We start from the raw sequence: 26,519 nt of genomic DNA on the forward strand, positions 1-26,519 counted from the left end.
CTACCTGCTGAGGCAATGAATAAAAATACTGTAGGCTGCTGCTCTGCTCACAGGTTGCACAAAATAATACTGTGTGCTTCGGGAAAGTTGATTAAGTAGTCTCTTCATTTTTCAGTTCAAGTGGTAACATTTAGCTAACGTAGCAGTACTATTTTTATCTTGCAAATCTGATTATTTTATTAATCCAGTGGTTGTGTTGGCTTTGTTGAGGTCAGTGTGTGTGACATTCTTTTTTACTATTTTATCTTGCAAATCAGATTACATTCATTATGAAATGAGGATGAAAAAAAGAATGAGTTATTTGTGTTTTAATTATTAATGACTTAATTATTGTCCGAAAGGACATTATATGATAGGTAGTTGAGTTGGCTCTTGGCTTTTCTAATTGTCTAATCTGGCCCCCTTTGAAAAAGCTTTGGACACCCCTGGCTAATGGCTATACATTTAGGCCACAGACCCCATAACTCTTGACAGTGTACAAATAGAACCAAAATTGTCCATTCGGTTCCATGTGTACACTGTCAAACGAAACAAAGTGGCGCCAAAGAACCGGAACCACCAACCAGTAGGCGTGGCTTATACCAGTGGTTCCCAAAGTGGGGTCTGGGCGGGGACCCCCAGGGGTCCTTGAGGGAGTTCCAGGAGGTCCCCAGCTAAATGAAAGTTTGGAAGCAAATGGACCCTTATGGGTCTGTAACTCTGAGAGTGTACAAATGAAAAGATTGACCCGTTAGGGTTCATTTGGTTCCATTTGTACATTCTCAGACTTAAATTAACATTGATTTTACAATATAAATGTGGGGTCCCAGAGAGGAAATGACATTAAATGGGGGTCCTTAGCCTAATGCAGGTCAAACTGGGGGGTTCTTGAAATTAAACAGGTTGAGAATCACTGCTAGAGCCGTAAACATCTTCTCTCATGGGGGTCCCTGGCATAATTAGTGTCAATTTGTGGATCCTTGACGTGACAAAGTTTGGGAACCACTGGCTTAGACCGTATCACACAGGCCAGATTGGAACGACTACCAGGCTTAGCTCCGTGGTGGAAAGTCTGGTGATGCGAGGTTACTGAATTTGACTCATGTGGAAACGCCGCTCTATTAATTAGCCCTGGCAGAGTGCCCAGCAGTCTCCCCCACTGCCTGTCTCCACCCACAGCCGTCTTAATTGAGTGGAAATGTTCTCAGAAATGCTAATAAAACCGCTTAACTTCCTCGCTCCTTTCATATGCCAATGGCCTGACTGGTCAATGCCCGACGGTGTGCGAGCTCGGATCGATTGGTCAACCACTGAGAACATTTTCCACCCACAAGTCTTAATTGAGTGAGAGTGCACAATAATGCTAATGCACACAGCACAGAAATTGAGGGAAATGTATGCCAAATGGTCCTATCCTATAAAATGGGATCTGTTCTAGTAGGATAGGATATGACATGCAATGTCATAAAACCGGGAGAGTATCCGTGTCATTTTAGATTTTAGACGTTGGTTATTCAAAAATGGCAGATGTACAAGCTCGCAGTGAGACACGAAAGTGAGAACTGCTCATTTAGAACAGTGGTTCCCAAAGTGGGGTCCGGGGACCCCCAGGGGTCCTTGAGGGAGTTACAGGGGGTCCCCAGCTAAATTATAGTTAGGCACCAAATGGACCCTTATGGGTCTGTAACTCAGAGGGATACACTCTCAGTGTTAAATTAACATTGATTTTACAATATAAATTAGTGTCTCAGAGATAGAAATGCCATTAAATGGGGGTTTGTATAGACTAATGCATGTCAAACTGGGGGTCCTTGAAATTAAACGGGTTTTGAATCACTGCTAGAGCTGTAAAAATCTTCTCTTATGGGGGTCCCTGGCATATCTTTTCAAATGGGGGTCCTTGGGATAATTCAGCAATAATACACGAGAGGGTGAGGGTTAACATGATTATTGCCACGACAGGGATGCGGTCAGGAACGAGACGAAGTCGAGTTCCGCAAGCATCACTGAAGTGATATCCACGGCCAAATAAAGATAATACTGGGGTTCCTATGACATGAAAAAGTTTGAGAACCACCAATAAAGAAACATAGGTTTTTTAGAAAACCTTTTAGAAGACTTTTGTATTTGCATTCAGATGGTCCGATACTCATTCTGCCGTACTTTTTATTTTTTTGTCCAGATCTCGCCATTCCCGTTTGACCTGGTCCAGTCCGAGGTGGAGAGGTACTGCCACGCTGAGCTGCTCTGGTGTCAGGAGGAACACAAGAACATGGGCTACTACGACTACATCCGCCCGCGCTTCCTCACCGTGCTGGACGATGACAGACCCATCTGGTAAGGATCCTCAGTGTTCTGTAGCCAATAACAGACCCATCTGGTAAGGATCCTCAGTATTCTGTAGCCAATAACAGACCCATCTGGTAAGGATCCTCAGTGTTCTGTAGCCAATAACAGACCCATCTGGTAAGGATCATCAGTGTTCTGTAGCCAGTAATAGACCTGTTTAGTAAGGTTCCTCAATTTAGCCAATAAGAGTCCCGTTTGGTAAGGATTCTCTGTAGAATTAGACAAACGAAGAAGGACTTTATCCTGAAAACGTCCATGGAGCATTAAACATGAAATGTAATTTGCCTGCAATGCGTTGTGCTGTGCAGTACTGACTGTTGGATCCATCCTCTCTAGGTACATGGGTCGAGACAGTACTGACCGTGTTGAATCCCTCTGGGTCCAGACAGTACTGACCGTGTTGAATCCCTCTCCTCTCCTCTAGGTACGTGGGGCGAGACCCGGCAGCGGCCCCCGCCACGGGGAACAGGTCCACCCACCTCAACGAGCTCAAGAGGTTCATGGACGCCGCTTTCAACCTCCACGCCTTCCAGGGCAGACACTTCTAAATGCCCCAGTAAACAAACAGGAGAAGATGGGGCGCACACCAGTATTGGTGAGGAGGTGCTTCTGGCCTTGGTAAAGAAAAGAAAAAGGCTGCACACTCGTAGGCACAACATTTAAATGTATTTAAAAAGAAACCAACGTTTTGAACTACTGTAGCAAGGTCTTCTTTGAGTTCTGCTGTGGCTCTTATCCACTATGAAGGGTAAATTCACAAAACTTTTTTTAAGCAGAAACTTTCCGCAACCCTGTGATGGTGTCTCTCGATTATAACCAGAGGCAAACCCGAAGGCGAGGAACATCATAATCTTTATTTTTTTTAAGTTAAAATGGCCGTTCTGAAATCTCACTGAGCTTAGAGTATAATCAGTATTATGTTCTGAGTTCCACGTTTCCATAACTCAGGGTAATGAGCAGGTCCAAAACGAGGTTATTGGAAGCAGTAGCCGTAGTAGTGCATCGTTACAAAACCAGAACCCATGACATACTGTAGGTTTCACACCACGGTTCACATAGTTAGTCGAAAAGAGCCATTATTACTATTATTATTATTACTGCACTGAACTGTACAGCAAGACACAGGCATGTGTCTACCTACTTTATACTTAAGTAACACATCATTTTATTTGCCCAAGTCTAGCTAGACTCCTGAACATTGTGAACTTGTAGTACTACAACAGTACTGTAGTCTATCTAGTGCCTACCTCCATTACCGCGGCTGTTCCCCACCAAATGCCCTTCAGCACTTCGTGTCAACAGAAGTTGTGTGTCTAATCATCTATCTTCTTATTCTGTTCTTTTCCTCCCTAAACCGGCACTTAATTGCATTAGTAGGCTACTGTATTAAGTTATTGTCTTGGTGTGCCATTTGGTAGAGTGGCTCAGTTCCCTATACCTCAGTCGACTGCATGGTCAAATTGTTTTTCAGTTTTCTGATCCCGGTCTATAACGGAGTGCTGCTGTGAGCCTCCAAAATGTTTCTCATTCTGAATTTAGATTTAGATTGTCATGATAGAGATGCTACCCTGTGGGGCTGCCCATATACTGAAACCCGCCCCTGCTCCATTGTCTCTATGCAGATATTTTGTTTAAAGAATATATGTTCTAGAATGCGTCTTTTACAAATGACTAGTGGAAGATACTAGATGCACAATGTTAACGTAACTGGAATACTTGAATAATGATTGTGAATGTTGTTACAGATTGTTGCTTTCGGGAAACACATTGTGCTCACATACATTGTGAGCTTGTAGATCGGCCATTTGAAAATGGCCGAAATGTATATAGGGCTGAAGTAGTTAGTATGTTTTGTAATAATAGTTATTAACAAGTAACTAAACTTTTCAAGTAATTGTAGTGTATACAAAATTTGCCTCTGAGATGTGGTAAAAGTAGTGAAAACTGAAAAGTAAAAAATACCTCAAAATTGTACTTAAGCACAGTACTTGTAAGTACTGTAGTACTGTACAGTACTTACTTCTAAAGTAACTAAGTACACAGGAAATGTACTTAGTTACTTTAGAGAGAGATACGCTGAGATAAGAATGAGTTATATCATTTATATAATTGTTTCAGAACCACTGAATTTAGAGGCAACCATGTTGTTGAAGCATAAATTAGGCTTCCTTTAGTTAACCGTGGAGCAGGTGCGCTTCCTCTGTTCACTTCCTTGGCCGCTATATAGTGCTCGGCTAACAGTCAATACAAAAAAACCAACAACACAGAGATGGAAATACCGTCACTCCAATGAAATGGATGAAGATGCAAGACGGTTGGCTCAAGACTAAAGAACCCATTTATTTTATTCTCAGAAGTCCAGAGCCTTCATCAGAGTAACTTTCTCTGATGAAGGTTCTGGCCAAAACACGCCGGATGAATAAAATGAGCGTGCACTCCTGCCGCTTTGCATGTTGATTCATTTATCGGAGCTTATCGTTATATACACCTCAATGATTTCAAATTTGTACACTCTGTGTAGTGTGTACCACAACTAGCGAGAAGGAATAGCTGAACTACAAACTCAACATGAAAAAGATAATAATTGCTATTTTCACAAATAGGAACGCTAGGTTTAATGACCTACCTGGTGAGTCTGCTGAGTTAAACAATTCAACACAGTTGCTAAAACGGCAGTAAGAATGGCCGCTAAAGCGGGCTGCACACTTCAAACGTCATCCGAAGTTTGTTCGGACGGGGTCAGCAGTAACGCAAAAAAGTCTCGTTTTCTTGAACCTATGCTTCTTTGAAAAGTGGTCATGTCACCATCCAAATATGAAAAGTGGTCATGTCACCGTCCCAATATGATCCCAAAAAATTGCTTCCACACAGTTTTAGCAGCGAGCTCTGTTTGTCTGTCATCAGTGTGTCTAGTTGAGGGAAGCATTCATGAACAGTGAGTTGAGGTTAACATGTGAAAATCCCTGGCCTCTTAACACACGCTGTATTGTTGGTTACTGTGTTTAGAAATGCTGCATTACATTTCTGTTCCTGTTAAGTTCAACGGTGAGCACTGAAATGTGGGTATTGAAGGCTGCACAGCTTGATGCATTTACACTCGTCTACTTGAACAAATAAAGCAATAATTTATTTTAGTTTTAATAACATTTCTTGTATTGGCTGCTGCTGTTCCCTGTTCTCTCTGTTCTTTCTGTTTTGTTTGCAAAAGAAATTGGATTGATTTAGTCAAGAACACCCAGCAGGAGCCAATTCACCCACAACACCATTATGAGTTGTATTATGAAAAACAAAATGTTTTAATCAACTGCGACAGTGCAAGATCTTTATGTTTCCTTTGTCTCCTACACACTCGGCCATTAAAAACCCCCACAGTTCCCCACATTGGTCAACTCTTTAATTTTCAGTAAGCATCGTCCACAGCACTAACGGCTTCTTTGCAACGAGGGTCCAGTTTACCATCTCCGCCTTTTGGGAAACAGATTGTTAGAGAAATAACAAACTCTTAACCACATGAACTTGAGCGTCCCTAGTCTGGGGGTAAACATAATTAGCAAAATTGCCAATCTACAAGCTCACAATGCATCTCATCTCAAGGCATTGTGAGTTTCTAAGGGCGGCTGTTTCCAGCAATGAGATTCGGGGTAGATGGAACAAAAAAGGAGTGACTAACTAACTAAGATCAACTAAATCACATTCTCGCTGGTTATTATAAAAAAAATTAAGGTCAATTTGTGGTCATTATAACATTATGAACCTGATAGTAAACCATAATTAGACTATACCAACCAAACTCACCGAACTCCATCTGTCTGATGTCACAGGTGTAAACACACTCCCCGTGGACCACGAGCTCAACTGTGTTCCATTCTGCTGTTTCCTCTAAGATGAACTGATGTCCATGCTCTTTCAGCAAAGCTGTATAGACACACACACAATTGAATGCACAATATGCATATCGTCGCTGTCGGACACAAACCTTTTTAAAACTTTTTGTGTTTTTTTTTCCAAGGAGATCAAGGCAGGGGGGGGGAAAGAAAGTTTGAGCACCGCTTTTACCACAAAGACAAAGTAGAGGGTTACTCTGTTGACAAGCCTTTGCTACAAATATGTACAACTAACCTCTTGTGTTTGTTTGTTTTTTAGATTGTACCACAAATTGTACAACTAAAGTAAAGACTTCAGTGTAAACCAAAATTACGCACTATAGGACGTTAATGAGATGAGATGAAATTCAATTCATTGTCAATGTACAGTACACCGAAAAGTATTTTCATATCTCACAAAAATGTAAACATGTCAGTAAGGATACATTAATAAGTACAGTAGTAAGTGCCGATATGAGCAGTAGTCATTTAAATAAATAAGTAAGGATATGAGCAGGAAGAAAAAACATTGGATATGACCAAATTGCACATAGCCCTTATTGCACGTAGTAAAGTGCTAGAATAAAAAGATGAACACAAAAGACAAATGATACTGTACCCTGCAGACCCTCCAGTCTGAAGGTCCTGTGCTTCACGAGCCCACAGGATTCATACGGTCCATAGCACACTGTCACCTGTGCATTTCCACGCATAGTTCAACCTAGGTTGGTGACATGAATGCACTATATTAACCTACTACTCTGTATTCCTAGTTTGTAACTGAGCCCGGGTGGAGCGGCTTGGTGTCTGTTTGGTTGTTGGTCGCCTGGCAACGTCATTGTTGATCTTTGTGGCTCTGGGAACCAGAGGGTTGGTTGTGCCTGAAAACCAACTAGACCAAAACTCGCTTCGGGCTGTCATCAAGGGAGTCATCCCTTCGGGCTATGGGATTGAGACTACTTTTGCCCCGTTGTTTAAGGCGCTCAATCACACCTGGCCAAAAGGAACAGATCTACAAGCTAAATACGTGCCGCGATGTGATGTGTTAGCTTAGATCTGTTTATTTTGGCAAGCGACGTCACACCGGCATCGTGGATGTAAAAAATGTGTGCCATTTTATCATGATTATTAGTGAGGACCTATTATATGAAGATAGGTTGTGAAGTGGTCCTTTAAGTGGGTGCACTTCATCATCATTCATGGGCATCAAGATAAAAGGAGCCCCTAACTTTACACTCACGTGATTCTTTTTTTTTTTAATCTTGAAAATGTTTAAAAAATATATATTCTTGAATTATTTAACACAAATCAAACACAAAACATTTTATAGCCTCGGTACCCAGGCTTCTATTTTCATTTGCATTCAGCTCAAACAGAAAAGCCTGGGGAAACCCATCGTCTAGCATGGGAAGTGGAAGTCAACTTGTATTTCGCTAACCAATAACGGTGCAAAGGGGCGTATAGCTCCAAATTAGGTGACGTCAATGTTCTCTGCTGTTTTCTACCGAGGAGGAGAGGAGGAGTATAGGGGGGGCGTGGCGGGCACTCGGATCTGTGAACCAATTGGATCCACCGGCTGTTTTCGCCAGCACCCGCCCCTCTTGACCAGGAATCACACAGGCTGGGGCAGGCTCAACATTTTCAGATGGGGATCATGTCACTGGCAGGCTATAGACGAATTCAGAAATGGGTCTCATGGTCGCAGCTTACGTATTTCCTTTTTTTTTGTTATCAAATGTTTTTTATTTTAAGACAAAAATCACAATAATACACGTTAACAACATGACTTAAAGAAAACAAAACCTCTTGACCTAACATCACAGATAAGTCTATGCAAAGGGTGCATTGCAAGGGGGGTCTGCCATGGCACCCCATATGTCCTCATGGCAGTTCTCAATTGTAAATAGAAATAAAAAGAGTTACCAGACAAGTTAAAAATGTACCATTAACCATTAACATCAAATAAATCACCCAAAGTATGAATCCCCTTGGAACTCCATCTGGGAAAACGAATAGGACGATTGTCCAAAAGCAAACCATCATTGTTGAACACTGGGGAAAACGAATTCCATTTCAAATCAATCTTGCGCAATTTTTCAGCCGCTCTCCACACTGTTACTAACTGAGAAATGATTGGCCCAAAGCGAACTTTGCATTGATTATTCGTTATGTTTGAATAGATCAGATCTAGCTTACGTATTTCCTGTAGGCGGAGACGACATAGCTGTGGGGTAAACCCGCACCTCTTCTACTACAGTGAACTGTAGAGTGACTGATGTTAGTCTGTCTCAAACGTTACTCTTTTACCTGCTTTTTACTAACACTAACACTACAAAGATGCCCAGAACATCGGGATGAATCTGAGTAGTTTAAAGTATGAGTAACTAACTTTGTAGTTAGTGTTAGTAAAAAGCAGGTAAAAGAGTAACGTTTAAGGCAGACTAACATCAGTCACTCTACAGTTCACTGTAGTAGAAGAGGTGGTGCAGGTTTACCCCGCAGCTATGTCGTCTCCGCCTACAGCAAATACTTAAGCTGCGACCATGAGACCCGTTTCTGAATTCGTCTATAGCCTGGCCCAGTCAGCATGCTAGCGCATGGAGCTTGCGCTGGATAATATTGGTTCATCGATCTGAGCACATATTGATGAAAGCATGAAATATCAAGCACTGTATGCTTCATGATTATATTTATTACATTAACAGTATTACATTTAAACTTGTATTCATTCATTTTCCGTCACAGCCATGAATACATATAGTGGTCATTTTATATTCTCTTAAATAAAATTTATATTTTACACAAATCTACAACATTATAATATTTATACAAAAATAAATAACTTGCTATTTTCTGTGATTCACTCATTTTACAAAATTACACATTTCTGATCACATTTAAACATTCTTTAGATACTCAAAATGGTCCCTTCTTAACAATTGCACAGTTGTTTCTATATTTGTAGCCTACTGCTCTTGTAGAGGACAGTTTCCAGTCTAGGACATACAACTGAGCATATAGCAGTATAATCACATATTTCAGCTTATACAGGTTCTCTTTATTTCTTATAGTTTTGCAGTTATTTAGTTTTGTTACCATGTACTACTATAGACACAGCCAGTGGGCTATAAATATGCACACAGAATAACACTCTTCCTACTCTACCCCTTCCCTACTACTGATGATACTAATTAAGGCTCTTTTCCATTTAGTGTACAGTGGTTTTCAAACTTTTAAATTTCATTGACCACACTGATGATAAACTCTGAATAGTGTACAAATGTAACCAAATGTAACCTTAAGGGTCCAATTGGTTCCATTTGTACTCTCTCAGAGTTACAGACCCGTATGGGGCCATTTGGAACACTTTGAGAACCACTGGTGTAGCAGTAGTGTTTCCAATGAGACAACATGCACAATATAGCACTATAGCAGCACCCGGTCTGGGTTTCCGAGGCTAGCAGCACCCTGACTCTGTTTGACCAGAATGGAACGGAGCCTTCGTTAGTATCATCGCTAACACCTGTGAAGGAAGTATAGGGAAGGTGCCCAAGTTCTTTCCAAAATGGCGTGTGCATATAGAGCCCATGATGCTAAACAACTGACACATTTGCATAGATTGCAATACTTCACTTTCAGCAGTTTTCAGAGAGCAGCATGCAGCGTGTCCATCCACATTTTACAAGAAAGCTTTGTTATAGTTAATGCTCATTTATCACAGATCTCACTGGAACCACAAGCTCACCATCCATGAGGCTTGATGACATGATGACATGATTTCTTCGCTATCAGTATAAAGTCTCTCTGTACTGTATACCGTCTGTCATACCATCAGTTTGCTTTCATAACACACTTACAGTATGTGTGGTTGATTTATCTCATTTTATAGTGCAAAAACATGTCTTGATAAACGTCAACTTCACATGGAATGTTGTTTTTCTTCTTCTTTACAATAATACAATACAAGAAGTCTTGCTTATCACTTCTTGTATAGAGTCATACATTCAGTTAAACTTTATATATATATCTTTGTACTACTATTGTAGTATAATACCCTCACATTGAATATCATTATTTCTTTTTCTTGCAACAGCAAACAGTGACAATCACCTTTGCCTTGTTACCAAATAGAAGTTAAATTACATTAGATTATATTCTCTTTTTTCACAAACAAATTATCACTTTAATAACTTTAAATATATAGTCTACCAACTACATTTTGCAATATATCACAAAACATGTTCACAGATCATTCTAATCACTAGTTAAAATACTCTTTCTCTGTGACTTACAAACCACTTGAACAACAACTCTATTCCGGGCGTAACATTAGCCATGAATACCGGTACCCTAATGTCTACAAGTTGACAACGTGTCGCAACACGGTGCATTGTGAGCTTGTAGATCTGCAACTTCTGGCAAAGACATTTAGGGCTCCATTTTCGTCACCGCTAAACTATCCGAAATCCGTGGGATAAAAATAAATAAATACATTCATACATACATACAGAAATAAAATAGTCTTTCCAACACAACAAAACAATTCATATTACACATTTCCATTGACATCAACAGTTCTCTATGGCTTACTTCCATTCTTCAAAGCACTGGACTCTCCCTGCGACGAGGTCTGGGTGTGAGCCTCCACCATGTTCCGTTCCGCCGCCGCCCTGACCGGAACATGTGGCTGCTGGTTCTTCTGACCCCCGGCGGTGGCGTTCACGGGCCCGGCAGCGCCTCTCTCCCGGCTGCACGCGCATGTCTGCTTTTCCAGCGCCTGTCCCTTCGTCTGCTCGGGTCGCGCGGGGTTGCATTTCTTACATAAGTCCCTCATCTCCAGCAGTGCCTGCTCCAGAACCGTGACAAATTGGCCGGAGCACGTCTCGGGGCTCTCGCGGAAGCTGGACACGCAGAAGATGATGTGCTCTGACTGTGGGTTGTAGCAGGCCCCGTAGCCGTTTGGGACCACCGGCCCGTAGCAGCAGAACATGTCCACAGTCGTGGGAACCTGGAGAGATTTGTTTTTAAATATGATGAGAAGAAAGTAAATGGTTAAAATAGCATGGTCTATGCTCACAGCATACATTACACACAATGCTTTGCAATGTGACGTGAGCACAATGAGAACTATAAGGCTGCAACTATCGAATGACAGAATATTGAATATTTGCTATAATAGATTAAATCAGTGGTATATATTAACTGTCGGAACACCTAAACTGAACTAGCAAACATTTAGTGCTTTTAAAGCAAAACAACACTGCCATCAAAGTTGGAATTGTGACTTTATATATTGTTAGATACTTTCACAAGAGGGGATTTACCAACACACAGATGTAACGGGTGTTCAATAGCATTGATTTATGAAAAAAAAGAATAGCATTCAATGGCATTGATTGATGAAAAAAAGAAAAATGGAGTTAGCTGGTTTCTGCCGGACCATACAGATTTCACAAAATTACATTTTACTCGTTAACAAAAGTTCCATAGTGCTAAGTTTCAATGAACATACCTGACTCGTAGACAGAGTGAAGTGGTTACTGACGAGATAGGATTCATCTGTAAATATCTCTGGCTTTTCCATCTGAAGTTCTTGTGCAATTCCACGCAGTCCCAGCAAGTGATTGTCTATTGCCATCCCTGTAATGGCCTGGAAAGGAAACATGTTGCGTTTTGTTATTATATCTTTATTGATTTGCATCGGTATCAAACCTCATACGTCTATTGATTGTCAGATTCTTACCAACAGAGTGTACTTTGTCTGTGCCGTTATGGCACCTCTTAACTTTTCCATCTTCTCCGTGTTCTGGAAAAAAGAATAATGAATAACCAAAGATCAATGCTCGGTCATAAACCCCTTCATTTACAGTAGGTGCATTTTACATTGTGGAAATAAATGCATGTGATTTTCACATTATTCTACATGGCATACTTTCGCTTGGCTGAAGCACATTTTATTGTTATCATACATGTACAGTAAAGAAAGAAATGAGCTTACACTAGTGTCCAGTTTGCCATCGGTCATTGCTTTAACAAATGCCAGAGCTTCAGGCGTGGCTGAGCGAATGTTGTCCACTCTGCCCTCCCGAAAACGACGAATGGAAGCACTTTCATAGGTTGACACCGGTCTCCCATGACACCTAGACAGAGAGGGACATGGGGAGAGAAAGGCAGAGAAGGGACGGGGGGGGGAGAGAGAGTCAGAGAGCTTTGTAGATTGTGTGCGCTGAAAAAGAACAGTTTTTAACGGAACCATATGATGTAATATGTCTTTTTTTTAAGATTTGTTATTTCTTTTTAGATATTACTTATTTTTTTCTATGTTTGTGTAATGGAAGTTTGGAGACTCCTATAATACTTGTACAGTATTGTTATCACTGATGTCATAGTGATGTCTACCTCAGTTGTTATTTTCGGCGAGCGACATAGTCAACCATTCCACAGTCTCCGAAAGCAATATCGAGTCTGGAACTACAGTTCCCAGAGTAATCTGTTTGTCATTTCCATTCACAAAAACATATATTTTTTATTTCCATTTCTGCTAATCAGCAAGCTACAGTATATATGCTTAGATGATTTCTATTTATATTAGGATAATTCTTGCTGACAGGGGGGAGAGATGTGGGGGTGACATGCAGTATAAGGCCGCCGGGATCGGGAGTCGAACCCACACACTGACTGGATTGCCAGCCAAGGTGCCTGGACCGCTGAGCCACGGCCCAGGCCATATTAGGATAAATTTGCGCGACTGTAACGACGAAACGGAAGTGGGTAGTAGGCTCCACTTCCGCTTTATATTTTTACTCATAATAGAGCTTCCGTTCTCCAGACTGTATGGCGGAAATTTCAAGAGGCAACAGCCGGGCAACGCGAGTCTACATAGGATGAAAAACAAAGGATCCATTACCTGTAGTAGGCTAACTGCAGGGCGACCTGGATGTAGGCGTCTGGGCTCATCTTCTGTTTCTTGATAAACTCTTTGCCGTAACCGCAGAACTTGTGAACGTTCATGTCCAGATTCCTCACCAGCCTGAAACCAACAGAAAATCAAAAGGCATTGCTTTGATGCTGTGGTCTTTGTCGTTTCTTTATTATTGTCTCGGGTTGTTGTAGAAATAATGTAGACCTAAATAAACGAGTGCTGCAGCCTGACCTCAGTAGTTTGTCTCCGGAGGAGGCGATGTGTTTGTGGACCTCGGGCGTACATTTCCAGCGCAGCCTGTGAGGCGCAGGGAGCGCGCTCACACTGTCAGCCCTCACCAGCTTGGATGGACTGCCGGACCTGGAGAGATATGACATGGCATCATGTCAGTGTTGATTTCGTCAACTAAAACTAAGACGAAAAATGTTCGTCGACTACCTTTTTTTCACTGACGAAAACTAAATTAAAACTAAGCTATGGTGACTAAAACTAACACTAAATGACAATTTCGTCAACTAGACTAAAATGTTAAGAAGGGACTAGTGGACAAGAGATCCAGTATAAGTCATTTTACACTTGGTTGCATGCTGAAAATAGCAGATGTACAAGCTCACAACGCGTTGTGTTGCGAGGCGTTGTGAGCTTGTAAGATTGGCTATTTTCAGCAGTGTCAAATCTGTCATGACGGCATCAAGGCCCGCCAAAATACATTTTAGTCGACTAAATCAACTGTAGATTTAAAATCTTATGATGTTTAGTCAACTAAAACTAGACTAACACTAAAACATTTTGGGTGACTAAAATGTGACTAAAACTAAATTAAAACTATTCAAGAGACTATGACTAAAACTAAAATCAAATGTTGCTGCAAAAACAACACTGCATCATGTTCCACTTAACCACATCAACCCTAGCGTACCTATAGTCTATGTCAATAGGCACTGAAAATAGGCAAACAATCAACAAAGATTGCAGCTCACAACATATTGCAACATGACCTATTCTGAGCTTGTACTATAGACTGGCTATATTTTCAGCAAAGAAGGTGTATACAGTAGGCGTAATATAAAAAATAATATAGTATAAAAGTATAGTATTTTATTATTATTATTTATTTATTTTTCTGCAGGAGGCTTCAAATAATTGATTGAAAAATGAATGGGCTGAGTCTGGATCGGTGGAATCATAAGATGGCCTTTTGTTAAAAGGTGTAAAAAACTTTTCTTGAAAGGGTTTGTTTGTTTGTTTTCTTTTTCTTTTTTTTAAGTAATTTTGACTTTTTCGCCTATAATGACATGCCCAAAACATGGGGCGCCAGGTTGGAACGTAGTTAAAAGCAAAGCCATCTGTTCCGGAACGTTCCACAACGAGTCGACTTACATGTATTTGAGGAGGTACTCGGTGCACTGCACTAGAACGATCCCTTCAAACGCTGAATGTTCACAGACCACTCCGCAGTTACCATCTGATCCCACCACAAACTGGAAAAGAAAACACAACGGTGTTATGCATTATTGGCCATCATATCAGTTTTTTACAGTTGGGGGCGGGAACCCCTTTTGGTGTTTTAAGCATTATGTTATGCTTTAGCTGTTAAAAAATAGCAGATCTACAAGCTCATAGCGCAGCACTCGAACTTGTAGGTCTGCTATTTTTGAAAAATTGTGAAAATGTGGTGCAAATCTTTGAATATATATATATATATATTCTTTCAAAGTGAACGTTTTTAACTCAAATCTTTGCTTCTGTGGGTGTCCCTAGAACAACATATTTTCAGATGGGGGTCGGCGGCCAAATACATATACTGTAGTTTTTGGGGTTCTAGACATGAAATATTGATCACCACTGATAAACACCTAAACATAGGTATTTCAGAAAACTGTCAGGATTTAGAAGAATCGAATTTTAAGAATCGTCCTCAGGTCTAAATGGGTTAAAATGGATACATACATTTATTGATATATTTATAAATATGCGAAGAACAGATGTGTAATTCACAAAGAGACTTGTTGATTTAGTTGCTCATGTTTTCATACATTTAAATTCACTCTCCTCTGAAGCAATCCGTCTGCAAAGTATCTCTGGGCAGAGAACATGGGAATCATGCAACACACGTCAGCTAAATTCTTAATCAAAACATCTCTGGCTGGCTCCATGCTAATGACCTGGGTAAGGCTCTAGGGGTCGTAATCGTAGTGTTAGTATCGTTCCTAATGAAAATGCTTCATTTGGCCTGGGAATAGCCGAATTCAGTTTCACGGTGAAACTTTCATGCAACTTTAGATGCTTGAACGTCAGTCTCTCTCAAGTAAAGTCGCACTGGAGTTGTGCGGTGTGGAGACTTCCGCAACTTTGTGTAACTGCCAGAGGTTATTATATTTTTGATCCATTTTGACCTGAGCTCGATTCTACAAAATGTCTTCTAAATCATGACGGTTTTCTGAAAACCTGCTATGTTTCTATATCAGTGGTTCTCAAACTATTTCATGTCAAGGACCCCCAGAATTATATGTAATTGGCCACCGACCCCCATCTGAAAATATGTTGTTTTCGCGATTTTTGAAAAAAAAAGCTATTTTATATAGCTAACTAGCTCAAGTATAACATAATGCTTGAAACACCAAAAGGGGTTCCCGCCCCAGAATGGGATAAAAAGCATTTGTGCAGGTCGGTTGGTTCGCTCACCTGCATGGGCTTGTCGTACCAGCGGTTGGCGCCGTTCTTGGCCCCTCCCCCTCCGTGCAGCATGAGCGTGGCGCGGTGGTCGTCGGTCATGTAGGGACCGGTGGCGTCGTCCAGACACACCAGGCACAGGCAGCGCTCGATCATGTCCAGAGAGTCTCTGTTGGTGGACTCTGGCACCACGATCACAGTCATGTTTATTGTCACGTCACATTTATTGTTCCCATGTGTTAAAACCCATTCTGACCTGAGATCAGATTCATACGAGGTTTCCGCCGGACACACACTGGTCTGATGAACCCATTCTGACCTGAGATCAGATTCTATAAAAATGTCAGTCGTTCTTGTCGATTTTTCAAAAATAGCAGACCTACAAGCTCGTATCGCGCCACTCGGTGGCGCGATATGAGCTTGTAGATCTGCTATTTTTCAATAGCTAAAGCATAACATGATGCTGACACCAAAATGGGTGCCCGGTCAGAATGGGTTAATTTTCCAAGAAACAAAGAAAGGGAAGAAGAGGGGGGCGTGGGGTTAGGAGATCAAGGCAAGAAAAAAGATTTTAGAAGCTAATTTACAAACGGCACAGCCGTAGGGTCTCTCTCATCTTATTTACAGTACAGGTAAGGGTTTTCCATGCAGTGGTCAGTGGTGGGGAAACGTAATATATATTACCGGTATTATAAAAGTATCAATACTGCAATATTGAAACACTCTGTTACAAGTAAATGTCTGGAATTCAAAAGGATTAGGTGTCAAAATGTAACTTAAAAGTAGAAAGTAGTCATTATGCAGAATTCCCCATTTTACACGTTTTCGACTGTATAAAATATCAGATCTACAAGCTCACAAGGCATTGTGATGCGACACATTGTGAACTTGTAGATCGGCTATTTTCAAATGGTCAAAAAATATATAGGGCTGAAGCATTTACTGTATGTTTTGTAATGATAATGTGACTATTAACTATATCAACTATAGTTCAACTCTTAACCCCACCCACCTTTCATGAGCACTCGACGGGACTCCGCCCACTCGGTGCGTCCGTCAGAGGTGAGCAGGCCAATGGGAGGGGACCGCTCCTCCTCGCCGTTGGCCATCTTGGAGATCTTGTCCAGCTGGGTGAGCAGGTCCCGCTCGTTGAGGCGGCGGAAGTTGATCACCACGTCCAGCACGAAAAACTACACAGAGATTTAGAAAAAAACGAGTATTTGTTTCATTCAGGTTTGGAAGTTTGGAAGTTCAGAGCATTGTAACAACTAGCGGCCTACTATAGCGGCCTACTGGGTCGCTATAGTAGGTCCCCGGACCCCACTTTGGGAACCACTGGGTTAGGGGACTTACGTGGCTAGTTAAGACTGAGGTTATGGTTAGATTTAGAGTTAGGGTTTGTAATGTCGGACAATGCGTGTCGCCGCTGTCTAAACAGTAGCCGTGATCAACACAGAATGCAGCCTATACTTAATTTCTCCAAAACGTCACAATATAACGTTTGGCGCCTGAGACGGTTGCGGTAGGTCAGCAAACACGTTAACAACGGTTTACGAGAACCGATAAAACCCACGGATATCTGCATAAACTCTGTGGAGGACAAACCATCCGAATCTGCTAATTGGGATGAGCGTGTGAACCGTGTTCACTGATTGGCCAGCCCATGCAGCCCGTCGGTTTAAGCAAACTTGAATTTGTCTGTCATATCTGTCCACAGAATTAATTATGACTTTACCGTATTGTACAATCAATTGCCTATCAGGTCTCTGCTATATGATGAAAGGAATAACTCCATGGGGGAATGATCTAATGCAAATGCCATGCCCAGTGGTGTTTGTACTTTACTTGAGTATTTCCAATTTCCAATACTTTTATTTATTTATACTCAATATTGTACTTTTACTCCACTACATATATTTGAAAACTGTATTTACTAGTTACTTTGTAGATTTTGATTAGTATTACCAAACATACATTAACCAGTTGTTAGAGTACTTTTCCTTTTGGTACTTTCTGTACATTTCGATGCCAATACTTTTGCACTTTTACTCAAGTACATTTTGAATTCCGGACTTTTACTTGTAACAGAGTATTTCTATATTGCAGTATTGATAGTTTTACTTAAGTAAAACATTTGAGTACTACGCTTTTCTCACCACTGTATATCGCTAATTAACTTAACAGAGCACTTGTCACTATAGGCCACGATGGCTGATCCCTCGTTGAAGATATGACATGTTGGCGTGTTTACGATCAGACACAGTCGGTGGACACGACGTGTGTGTGCCGACATGACAGGACATGATGTGTTGGCTGACTCTAGTGTTGTAATTAAGAGGGACCATGTGTGTGTGTGTGTGTGTGTGTGTGTGTGTGTGTGTGTGTGTGTGTGTGTGTGTGTGTGTGTGTGTGTGTGTGTGTGTGTGTGTGTGTGTGTGTGTGTGTGTGTGTGTGTGTGTGTGTGTGTGTGCTACTGTGACAGTCCTCTCTGGGTTGCATCTCTGAATTACAATCTACACACTTGCAGTCCATGCTTTTGTCTGTTGAATTTCATGTTTCGCTAAATTGGAAATAATATCGACATCTGAATGCCTTTCAATTTCATCATTACTTGGTCGTGTCTTAAGTTTTGCTTTGTAGAAGGTTTATACCTCAGGCTTAACCTCTGTCCTATCAGTTGTTGCTGATTCACTCTTAGAGGCCCATTTTAACAACTTACACCTACTCGCTTTTTTCTTACAACAAAGAGTGAAAATAGCTGATCTACAAGCTCAGCAACAGACCCAGACTGTGGGCCCCATGCAGGGGTTCTGTCCTGGACCCCCATGGGGGCTACGTCGGGTGGGTGTACCGGGGCCTGGCGTGACAATAAATGCTAGCGGGCTAAGTTTAATATGTTTTCAAATGTAGGAAAATAAAATGGGATTTTTACTCGAGTCGTGACCCATAAACATTGGTCCAGATGGGTCACGAGTCCCACTGTTTGGTGGAACTCGTGCCTGAATAGCTCATAGCACAATGTAGACACATTATATCGGCCTGAAAATCTAATAAAGTCAACAAGAGCCAATATAGTTTCCACGTGTTCCACATCTCTCTTGACATTGCACTGTGTTACTGTCCTCATGGATTATGGATTCTCACCTGGTTCTTGCAGGCCACGATGATGTGTTCGGGTTCTGGCATCACGCTGCTCTCCTGCGCCACCAGCGTGTCCCTCGCAGGCCCCGGTAGGCGATAGGAGGTGAACAGACGATAGTACTGCTCCATGCACAGCGGGGTGCCAGCCAGCTGGCCTCGGGCATAGTCTGTGGGCAGAGCACGCCTACACACACGCACGCAGACACACGCACGCAGCGCAAATACGCACACCCACACATACATCTCTATCAGTTCTCTACAAGCAGTGGGGTGGCAGTAGCTCATGGGTAGAGTGGCCGGCAGAACGGCCGGATGGGAACCGCGAGGTTGCCAGTTCGAACCCGTGGCTCCCCCAGAGTTAGTGTCGAAGTGTCCTTGAGCAAGACGCTGAACCCCTAATTGCTCCCGATGTGCAGGTTGGTACCTTGCATGGTTTCCTCCGCCATCGGTGTGTGAATTGTGTGTGAATGAATCTGTGCGCAATCTATGCAAAGCGCTTTGGATAAAAGCGCTATATAAAAGCACCATTTACCATTTAGTGGTGGACAAAGTATTTTACATTTCTTACTTAAGTAAAAGTATCAATACTGCAATGTAGAAATATTCAATTTATGTTACAAGTGAAAGTAGACTTCAAAATGTGCTTGAGTAAATGTAGAAAAGAATGTTTTAATTGGAGATACTCAAGTACAAATACCTCAACATTGTACTTAAGTACATGTACTATACTTTACACCTCTGGTTATAGTAGATGAACTTACGCGTCAAGATGAGTCTTGTACTCCAGAACTCCAGAAATGAGGTGGGCAGCAAACCTGTTGAAAGACGACATTTGAGTGTGTGTGTGTGTGTGTGTGTGTGTGTGTGTGTGTGTGTGTGTGTGTGTGTGTGTGTGTGTGTGTGTGTGTGTGTGTGTGTGTGTGTGTGTGTGTGTGTGTGTGTGTGTGTGTGTGTGTGTGTGTGTGTGTGTGTGTGTGTGTGTGTGTGTGTGCGCGCGCTACTGTGACAGTCCTCTTTGGTTGCATCTCTGAATTACAATCTACACACTTGCAGTCCATGCTTTTGTCTGTTGAATTTCATGTTTAGCTAAATTGGAAATAATATCAACGTCTGAATGCCTTTCAATTTCATCATTACTTATACCTCAGGCTTAACCTGTCCTATCAGTTGTTGCTGATTCACTCTTAGGGCCCATTTTAACGACTTACACCTACATGCTTTGTCTCACATTCTTACAACAACACTCACTGTACAATTTTTGCACAATGAGTGAGCGCTGATTCTCAGTTTCTGACTTTGTTCTTGTTTTGGTTAACCAGCTCAGTGGCCGTGTGGTTAGAGTGTTCGCCCTGAGTACTAAATGATACCCAATGCCTTGTTGCTTTTCACTCGACATCAAGGGTTTTTTTTTTAAATAAATTTCTTGTCCCACGATTTTTCACCCCTGTGTCAATTATCTAATGTGATCCGGGGCTCTACACACGCTCTGCCAACCTGGGGAGAGCAACGGACTTGAACTCATGCTTCCTTCATGCTTGAGTGTCCAAGTTGCTCCTTTACATCTGACAGGGGGGAGTTTCCCTGGTTGGACGTAGCGCGTGGAAGGAACACGTTATTCCAACCAGTTCCTTTCCCCTCCATCAGGCACCCTGGCTGGCCAGGGGGAGGCAGTTTAGAGACCACGATTACTGCATGTTTTTTGTGCGGGTACCACTACCTACCCCAGGGGACACAGGGAGAACATGCTAACTCCACACAGAAAGGCCCTTTCGCCAACCCCACCTCGGGTATGGGCACTGATGGACAGAGGAGAGCAGCAACCACAGCGTCCCCAGCGGGAATCGAACCCAGGACCTTCTAGCTGTGAGGCGACAGCACTACCGACTGTGCCACCGTGCCCCCGACATCAATGCTTTGATTGGGGGTAAGCAGTGGTGGGCAAAAAGTACTCAAATGTTTTACTTAAAACAAGTTTTCATTCAAATGCCTAAAATGTAGCTCACAATAGATTGGCTATTTCCAAATGGGCGAAGTGGATATAGGGCCTGGAGGGCTGAAGTGGTTAATGTATATACTTGTTACGTGCCACTGTGTTGTTTCTTGGTTTTTGTGTTCTCTCCATATCTCCTCCTTCCCTCTGTCACTCTCTCCAGGTCTGAGATCCACAATCATCTGTACACACTATACAGCCACAAATCACTCAACTGTTCAACTGTGTTCGTCCCCATTTGCCACTCATGCCAGCCTCCGATTCTCTAACTCCGCCTTCACCAATCATGCTCACTTGCAGTTTGTTTGCTAACCCAGAGACACAGACTTTGCTGTATTGTTGTTCTCCTAATTGATTCTATATGCCCTGCCTTGGGACAGGTAAGACAGGAGCCCTTATAGACATCATGTAGGTATAGAATCTATATGTTAAACCACACTTAGGTCACACATTGGACAGAGTAGCTACTGTAGGGCAGGAAGGCTTTTGTTTTTCATAGTTGTGCAATAATTATTGTAATGAGTCAAAATCTACAAAGTAATTATAGTTACTAACGTAAAAGTATTGGAAATTATACTCAAGTAAACTACAAATGCCTCAACATTTTATTAAGTACTATACTTCACTTGGTTAATTATACCACTGGGTGTAAGTCCCTGCGACGTGCTAGCGTCAGGTCCATGGGTACTACATCACGCAAAGAAATACAATAAACGGGAGATGGTGGCCACATGGCTTATACTTGTTCTGTTTGTAGACATGTGTGTGTGACACGGTGTGCCCAGATCAATAGCATGTTGACCAAACCACGGCCTTCAATGTCTATTAGCATCTGCAACCAGTTCACTGCATGGCCCCTCAAGGCACACTGGGTAATGACCCAATCTGTCAATGTGAACACTCCTATACGTATCCAGGAAGTATTCAATTAAGACCATGGTGTAGTTGATCATATAGGCACTGTAGCACAGTGGTTCCCAAAGTGGGGTCCTGGGACCCCCAGGGGTACTTGAGGGAGTTCCAGGGGGTCCCCAGCTAAATGATAGTTTGGAACCAAATGGACCCTCATGGGTCTGTAACTCTGACCCATTAGGGTCCATTTGGTTCCATTTGTACACTCTCAGAGTTAAATTAACTTTGATTTTACAATATAATTTGGGGTCCCAACTCCCAAAGATAGAAATGCCATTAAATGAGGGACCGTAGACTAATGCATGTAAAACTGGGGGTCCTTGAAATTGAACGGGTTGAGAATCACTGCTAGAGCCGTAAAACTCTTCTCTTATGGGGGCCCTTGGCATGTATTTGATTACATTTTCACAAAGAAACATTTTTGACTGGCAACTGTGAGATGAGGAGGATATGCTTGTCTTTCCTTGCCTTGCCTTTTGGCCTTGCCTCATCTTGCTTTGCCTTGCATTGCTTTGTCTTGTCTTGCCGGGGTCATGCCTATGTTCCCTCGTTCCTATGTTCCCTCAGCCCTATGTTCCCTCAGCTCTATGTTCCCCCATTCCAAAACAGACCATATGTTCCCTCAGCCCTATGTTCCCTCAATCCGGAAAGTGCAAATAGTGTAATAAGTATAATAGTGTAATTTGTGTAATACAGACAGCATTTTATCCCAATGAAATTGGCTGACAGCTTGTCTCGTCTCGTCATAATAATAGGTTCATAATAATTACTACAATTAATTAACTTGTAATTATATTGGTCGGCCTCATGGTCGCGCTATAACAGCCCACTTTACGTTTTGGCGTATAACTCTTGAACCATATCGTTGTCGCCACGCATCTAAATCAAGGAAGCAGGCACGGCTGCAATTCATCTTAATGTTTCTGAGCATTTTATCGGGTGCACGGTCTGGGAAGAACCGGTTAAACAAGAGAATACCAGTACTCACGGAACTGTCCTTAAAGGAACTTTATTGTTTCCATAGGTTTTTAATCTGAGCATTTCCCAGAGTATAGTTTTTCGGTGTTCCTTGTATATATGTTTTTTACCTTCCTTGTCTGGTTAAATTTGGTAATGTGTAAAAAGGCTGAGTCACACTTGTTGTTCACAGCACACACCTGACAAAAGACCATTGATATGAAATATTGAGACTGTACATGACCAAGACATCTCCCTTCAGGAAGGGTCCATGAGTATTTGTGATATGGGGTGCCGGAGCTAAAGGAAACCCTATTACTAAATAACAATTATGTCATGCCATGTTCTTTTCCAATGTGTGTGTGTGTGTGTGTGTGTGTGTGTGTGTGTGTGTGTGTGTGTGTGGGGGGGGGGGGGGTACCTTAGAGAGTCAATGGGAGCTTTGAAGGTCTGCTGTGGGAAGACCATGGCAGGGCTGGAGTTAACAGGGAGAGCTTGTCTGTTGTTCAGGTACATGTCGTTCAGCCAGTAATCATAAATCTGTAGAATAAGTCGTTTATGCAGAAGGAATTGTTAAAAACCACGCAGGAACCAGCATTGCCAGATACGTGTTCAAAGGAGGCTATACTGAATACATTAAATGTCCCAAGAGGTAGACTTAATCGCCAGGAACTTTGCTCGAAGGTTTGTTTTCTATTGTAAATGTAATATCATCTGAATAATGATTCCTCCCCAAGCACACTTTCAGTAAAAAAGAGCTTGGTGTGCGTTGAGGACAATTACAGCTGCAGTGCTATACGTATGTTGTGGTTCTGAAGTCTATACTACAGTGATTTTTATTTATTTATTATTATTTGATTGATTGCTTTTTTTAATTATTATTTACCCAGTTAGCTTTGCTCTCCCTCCTCTCCAGGAGTCGTTTTTGTAGCAGCTCGCCCACGCCTCCGGGCGCTCCAAACTTCTTGACAGTGCCCTGGGTCCTCTTGGCCTGCTCCTCTGTCACCAGGTGCTCTGTGCACCGCAGGTACATGTCCAAGGTGTCCTGCAGTACGGGCACCGGCAGCTTGGGCAGAAGCAAGTCCTGCATGGTGGCATGGAATGGGCAAATGGATGGATTTAGACCTGAGGCTTTTTTCTGAAAAACATAATGTTTCTATGTCAGTGGTTCTCAAACTTTTCCATGTCAAGGACCACCGGGAATTATCTGACCCCCATCTGAAAATATGTTGTTCCAGGGACACCCTCCCCCCCCCCCCCCCCCCCCCCAGCTCTGTAGAATAGCAGATCTACAGAGCTAAGTAGATCTGCTATTTTTCAATAGCTAAAGTATAACATAATGCTTAAAACACAAAGGGGTTCCCGTCTAGAATGGGTTATATCAGTGGTTTTCAACCCTTTTCATACCAAAGGCCCATTATTTATTCGGAGCCACGGACCACCATTTGATGAGATTTTGCCTCTCACTTACCCAAGACGTTGTTGTCGTTGGATAAGATTTCATACACAATTCCATGCTGCATTGATATGGTACCATAGGCAAACATTGATCAAAATAACAATTCTTCTACATTCTCTAATTGTGTGCACTTCTTGTAAATTAACTGATGCAGAGAACCAGCTATTATCAGCTATTTTCAGGGGCAACCCATCACTCTTTATAGTGGAGATGTGGTGTACGACATGGATTTAGAAACAAATTTGTTCAAAGCAAAATGCTGCGTTCAAGTTCAGGAGACTTTGGGAAAAAAAGCAATTCTCCTGAATGCTGCCTTCCGCCATGGTATGGAAAGGAGAGGAGGGCATTTTGCATCTCTTTCACCATCAGTAAATGCTGCATTCGTGGTCTGGAGAGGGCAGTTGTTTTACAGACGGGTAAAAAGGCAGGGGCTGAAGCCCCCTTTGATGTCTATGTGTGCACGTCCCCGGATGATACGACCATCTAATGTAAAACATCTGAATGTCCTTTGAATCCTATACAATATTGATTGATTGATTGATTGATTGAAAATGTTAACAGATTGCAGAATGGGTATACGGTCCAAGGAAGGATACATGCCCTTATTTAATGGGCTTATTTACAGGGGGCCAGGTTACAGGGGCCAGGTTACAGGGACCAGGTTACAGGGACCAGGTTACAGGGACCAGGTTCAAATTGCAGCCATCCATCTGTAAGTATACTCTTTGAGAGTGTTTTTGAAGGAGTCTAGGCACTAGGGATTCACATTTTTTAACAGCTGTTGGTAGAGCGTTCCACATTTTAGTGGCATATAGGAGCGATGTTAATTTAACCCCTTGTTTGAGCCGAATCTTTGTTGAACATCATGGTTTGTTGAACTCCCTCTGGTGTTGTTGATCGTGGACTTCATTGACATTAAGGATTTTTTTTACAGGTACATGGGTATATCTTAGTGGTGTAGCGAATCTTGTAGACCAGGCCCATTGCAAGATGCAGTACTCTGTCGTCAACCCTAAGCCATTCCAACCTATATCAAAATGAGCAGGGGTGAGGTGGGTTCTGGGAGTATAAGGCCAAGTAGTAGCCTGACCAGTTTGTTTGGATGTCTGGAGCCTTGCTTTATCAGCCTTGGGGTATAAACTAAATGGCTTAGGTGCTGTAGTGTAATAAGACATCAATGTAAATAGCATTAATGTAAATACAAAATATAGCACTTATAAAAGCAGGGAATAGCTATATGGCATTAAAACGGTTTACTCACCCTTTTCACCCAATATTACTTTACTTATTAGGCCTATATTACAAATTAGAATATTTGCTATAGCCTCTAGACATCCTCAGTAAAAATGTTTTAAAATGTATGTTATAGGCTATATATCTTAATCTTATTTAAAAAATAGTATATTGTTTTCCTTTTAATCCAAATTATACAGTGTTTCTCTCCATTCTTTTCCGGTTTTCCATTGTATTCTTAAAAGTATAGCTGAAAACAAAACAAAACAAACAATAGTGAATGAAGGGTTCTATTTACATCGCCTCCTGGGTCTTTAGAAGGCTGGGGGTCCAGAACGGGCATGTTTGGAGCTGAAGTTTGGAAGCGTCAGTCAGCCAAAGATCTGAATTCCTCTGAGACAGACAAGCGCTCCAGTCCACACTCCTCACTCTGCATGTATAAATAAAAGAGGAATTCATACTGGCATTAATAATGTCACACGTTCCCTCATGGATCTATTCGTATTAAAAGCAAAAGTCGCAGAGAGAGAGAGAGAGAGAGAGAGAGAGAGAGAAACGAATGCCAATCAATGTGATTTATTTATAAGGCGCGCCCGGGCAGAAAACAATTATCTTTAAATGGTTGTCGCTTGTATGGTAAATGTTATAAAGGGAATTTATATAGGTTGGTTATATAGTATCACTCCCGTAACTTTACAAACATGAAAATTAAAGCTTAGACGCTTTTTACGTGCAGTTATCGTTTCCATTTCGGAGACTATAACATTATAAACAATGCTGCCCATGAGGCAGTTGGCATCGATAACTCCATATATTGCGTGTTAATTATATAGCCTTAAAAAAGGCGCGTTTGCCCGTATATTAAGCAAACTTGTAAAACATTTCCCCCCCTGCACTCACCAAGAAGATAAACAATTCCACCCGTCGTGTGAAGTTTGATGATGTTCAGATGATGATGATGTGTTCCTCATCTTGTATGGAGTCCATTCCTACTCAGCATAGATCCCAATTGAGGCTTGCACACATTCATTCATTAATTCC

The 26,519-nt window shown here is 41.9% G+C and overlaps 3 protein-coding genes across 4 annotated transcripts in view; 1 reads left to right on the plus strand and 2 right to left on the minus strand.

Moving 5' to 3' along the window:
* The window catches only part of ogdhl (oxoglutarate dehydrogenase L), a gene marked incomplete at its 3' end in the record, with an annotated part of 51,170 nt that extends 48,294 nt beyond the window's left edge, over nt 1–2,876 (plus strand). For both annotated transcript variants that reach the window (XM_083774774.1, XM_083774775.1), the window contains 2 exons: nt 2,162–2,316; nt 2,753–2,876. In XM_083774774.1, the coding sequence (XP_083630900.1) occupies nt 2,162–2,316; nt 2,753–2,876 (279 nt within the window). The remainder of the gene's footprint in view (nt 1–2,161; nt 2,317–2,752) is intronic.
* Nucleotides 2,877–5,728: 2,852 nt separating this feature from the next.
* Nucleotides 5,729–6,904, minus strand: cUnh10orf53 (chromosome Un C10orf53 homolog; the record flags this gene model as incomplete). Its single annotated transcript, XM_083774956.1, has 3 exons — nt 5,729–5,793; nt 6,124–6,243; nt 6,811–6,904. The coding sequence occupies 3 exons, from the start codon at nt 6,902–6,904 to the stop codon at nt 5,729–5,731; spliced, it is 279 nt and encodes a 92-aa protein (XP_083631082.1).
* A 3,866-nt stretch (nt 6,905–10,770) lies between these two features.
* chata (choline O-acetyltransferase a) lies at nt 10,771–25,821 on the minus strand (the record flags this gene model as incomplete). Its single annotated transcript, XM_083774957.1, has 14 exons — nt 10,771–11,199; nt 11,704–11,841; nt 11,935–11,997; nt 12,190–12,331; nt 13,099–13,221; nt 13,345–13,473; nt 14,494–14,594; nt 15,799–15,968; nt 16,799–16,976; nt 18,931–19,111; nt 19,689–19,742; nt 23,208–23,326; nt 23,673–23,870; nt 25,777–25,821. 14 exons carry the CDS (start codon nt 25,819–25,821, stop codon nt 10,771–10,773), a joined length of 2,070 nt encoding a protein of 689 aa, XP_083631083.1.
* Between the last annotated feature and the right edge of the window lie 698 nt (nt 25,822–26,519).

This window comes from Protomyctophum parallelum (assembly GCF_964188405.1).
Source record: "Protomyctophum parallelum genome assembly, chromosome: 10".
In the NCBI taxonomy this organism is placed as follows: Eukaryota; Metazoa; Chordata; class Actinopteri; order Myctophiformes; family Myctophidae; genus Protomyctophum; species Protomyctophum parallelum.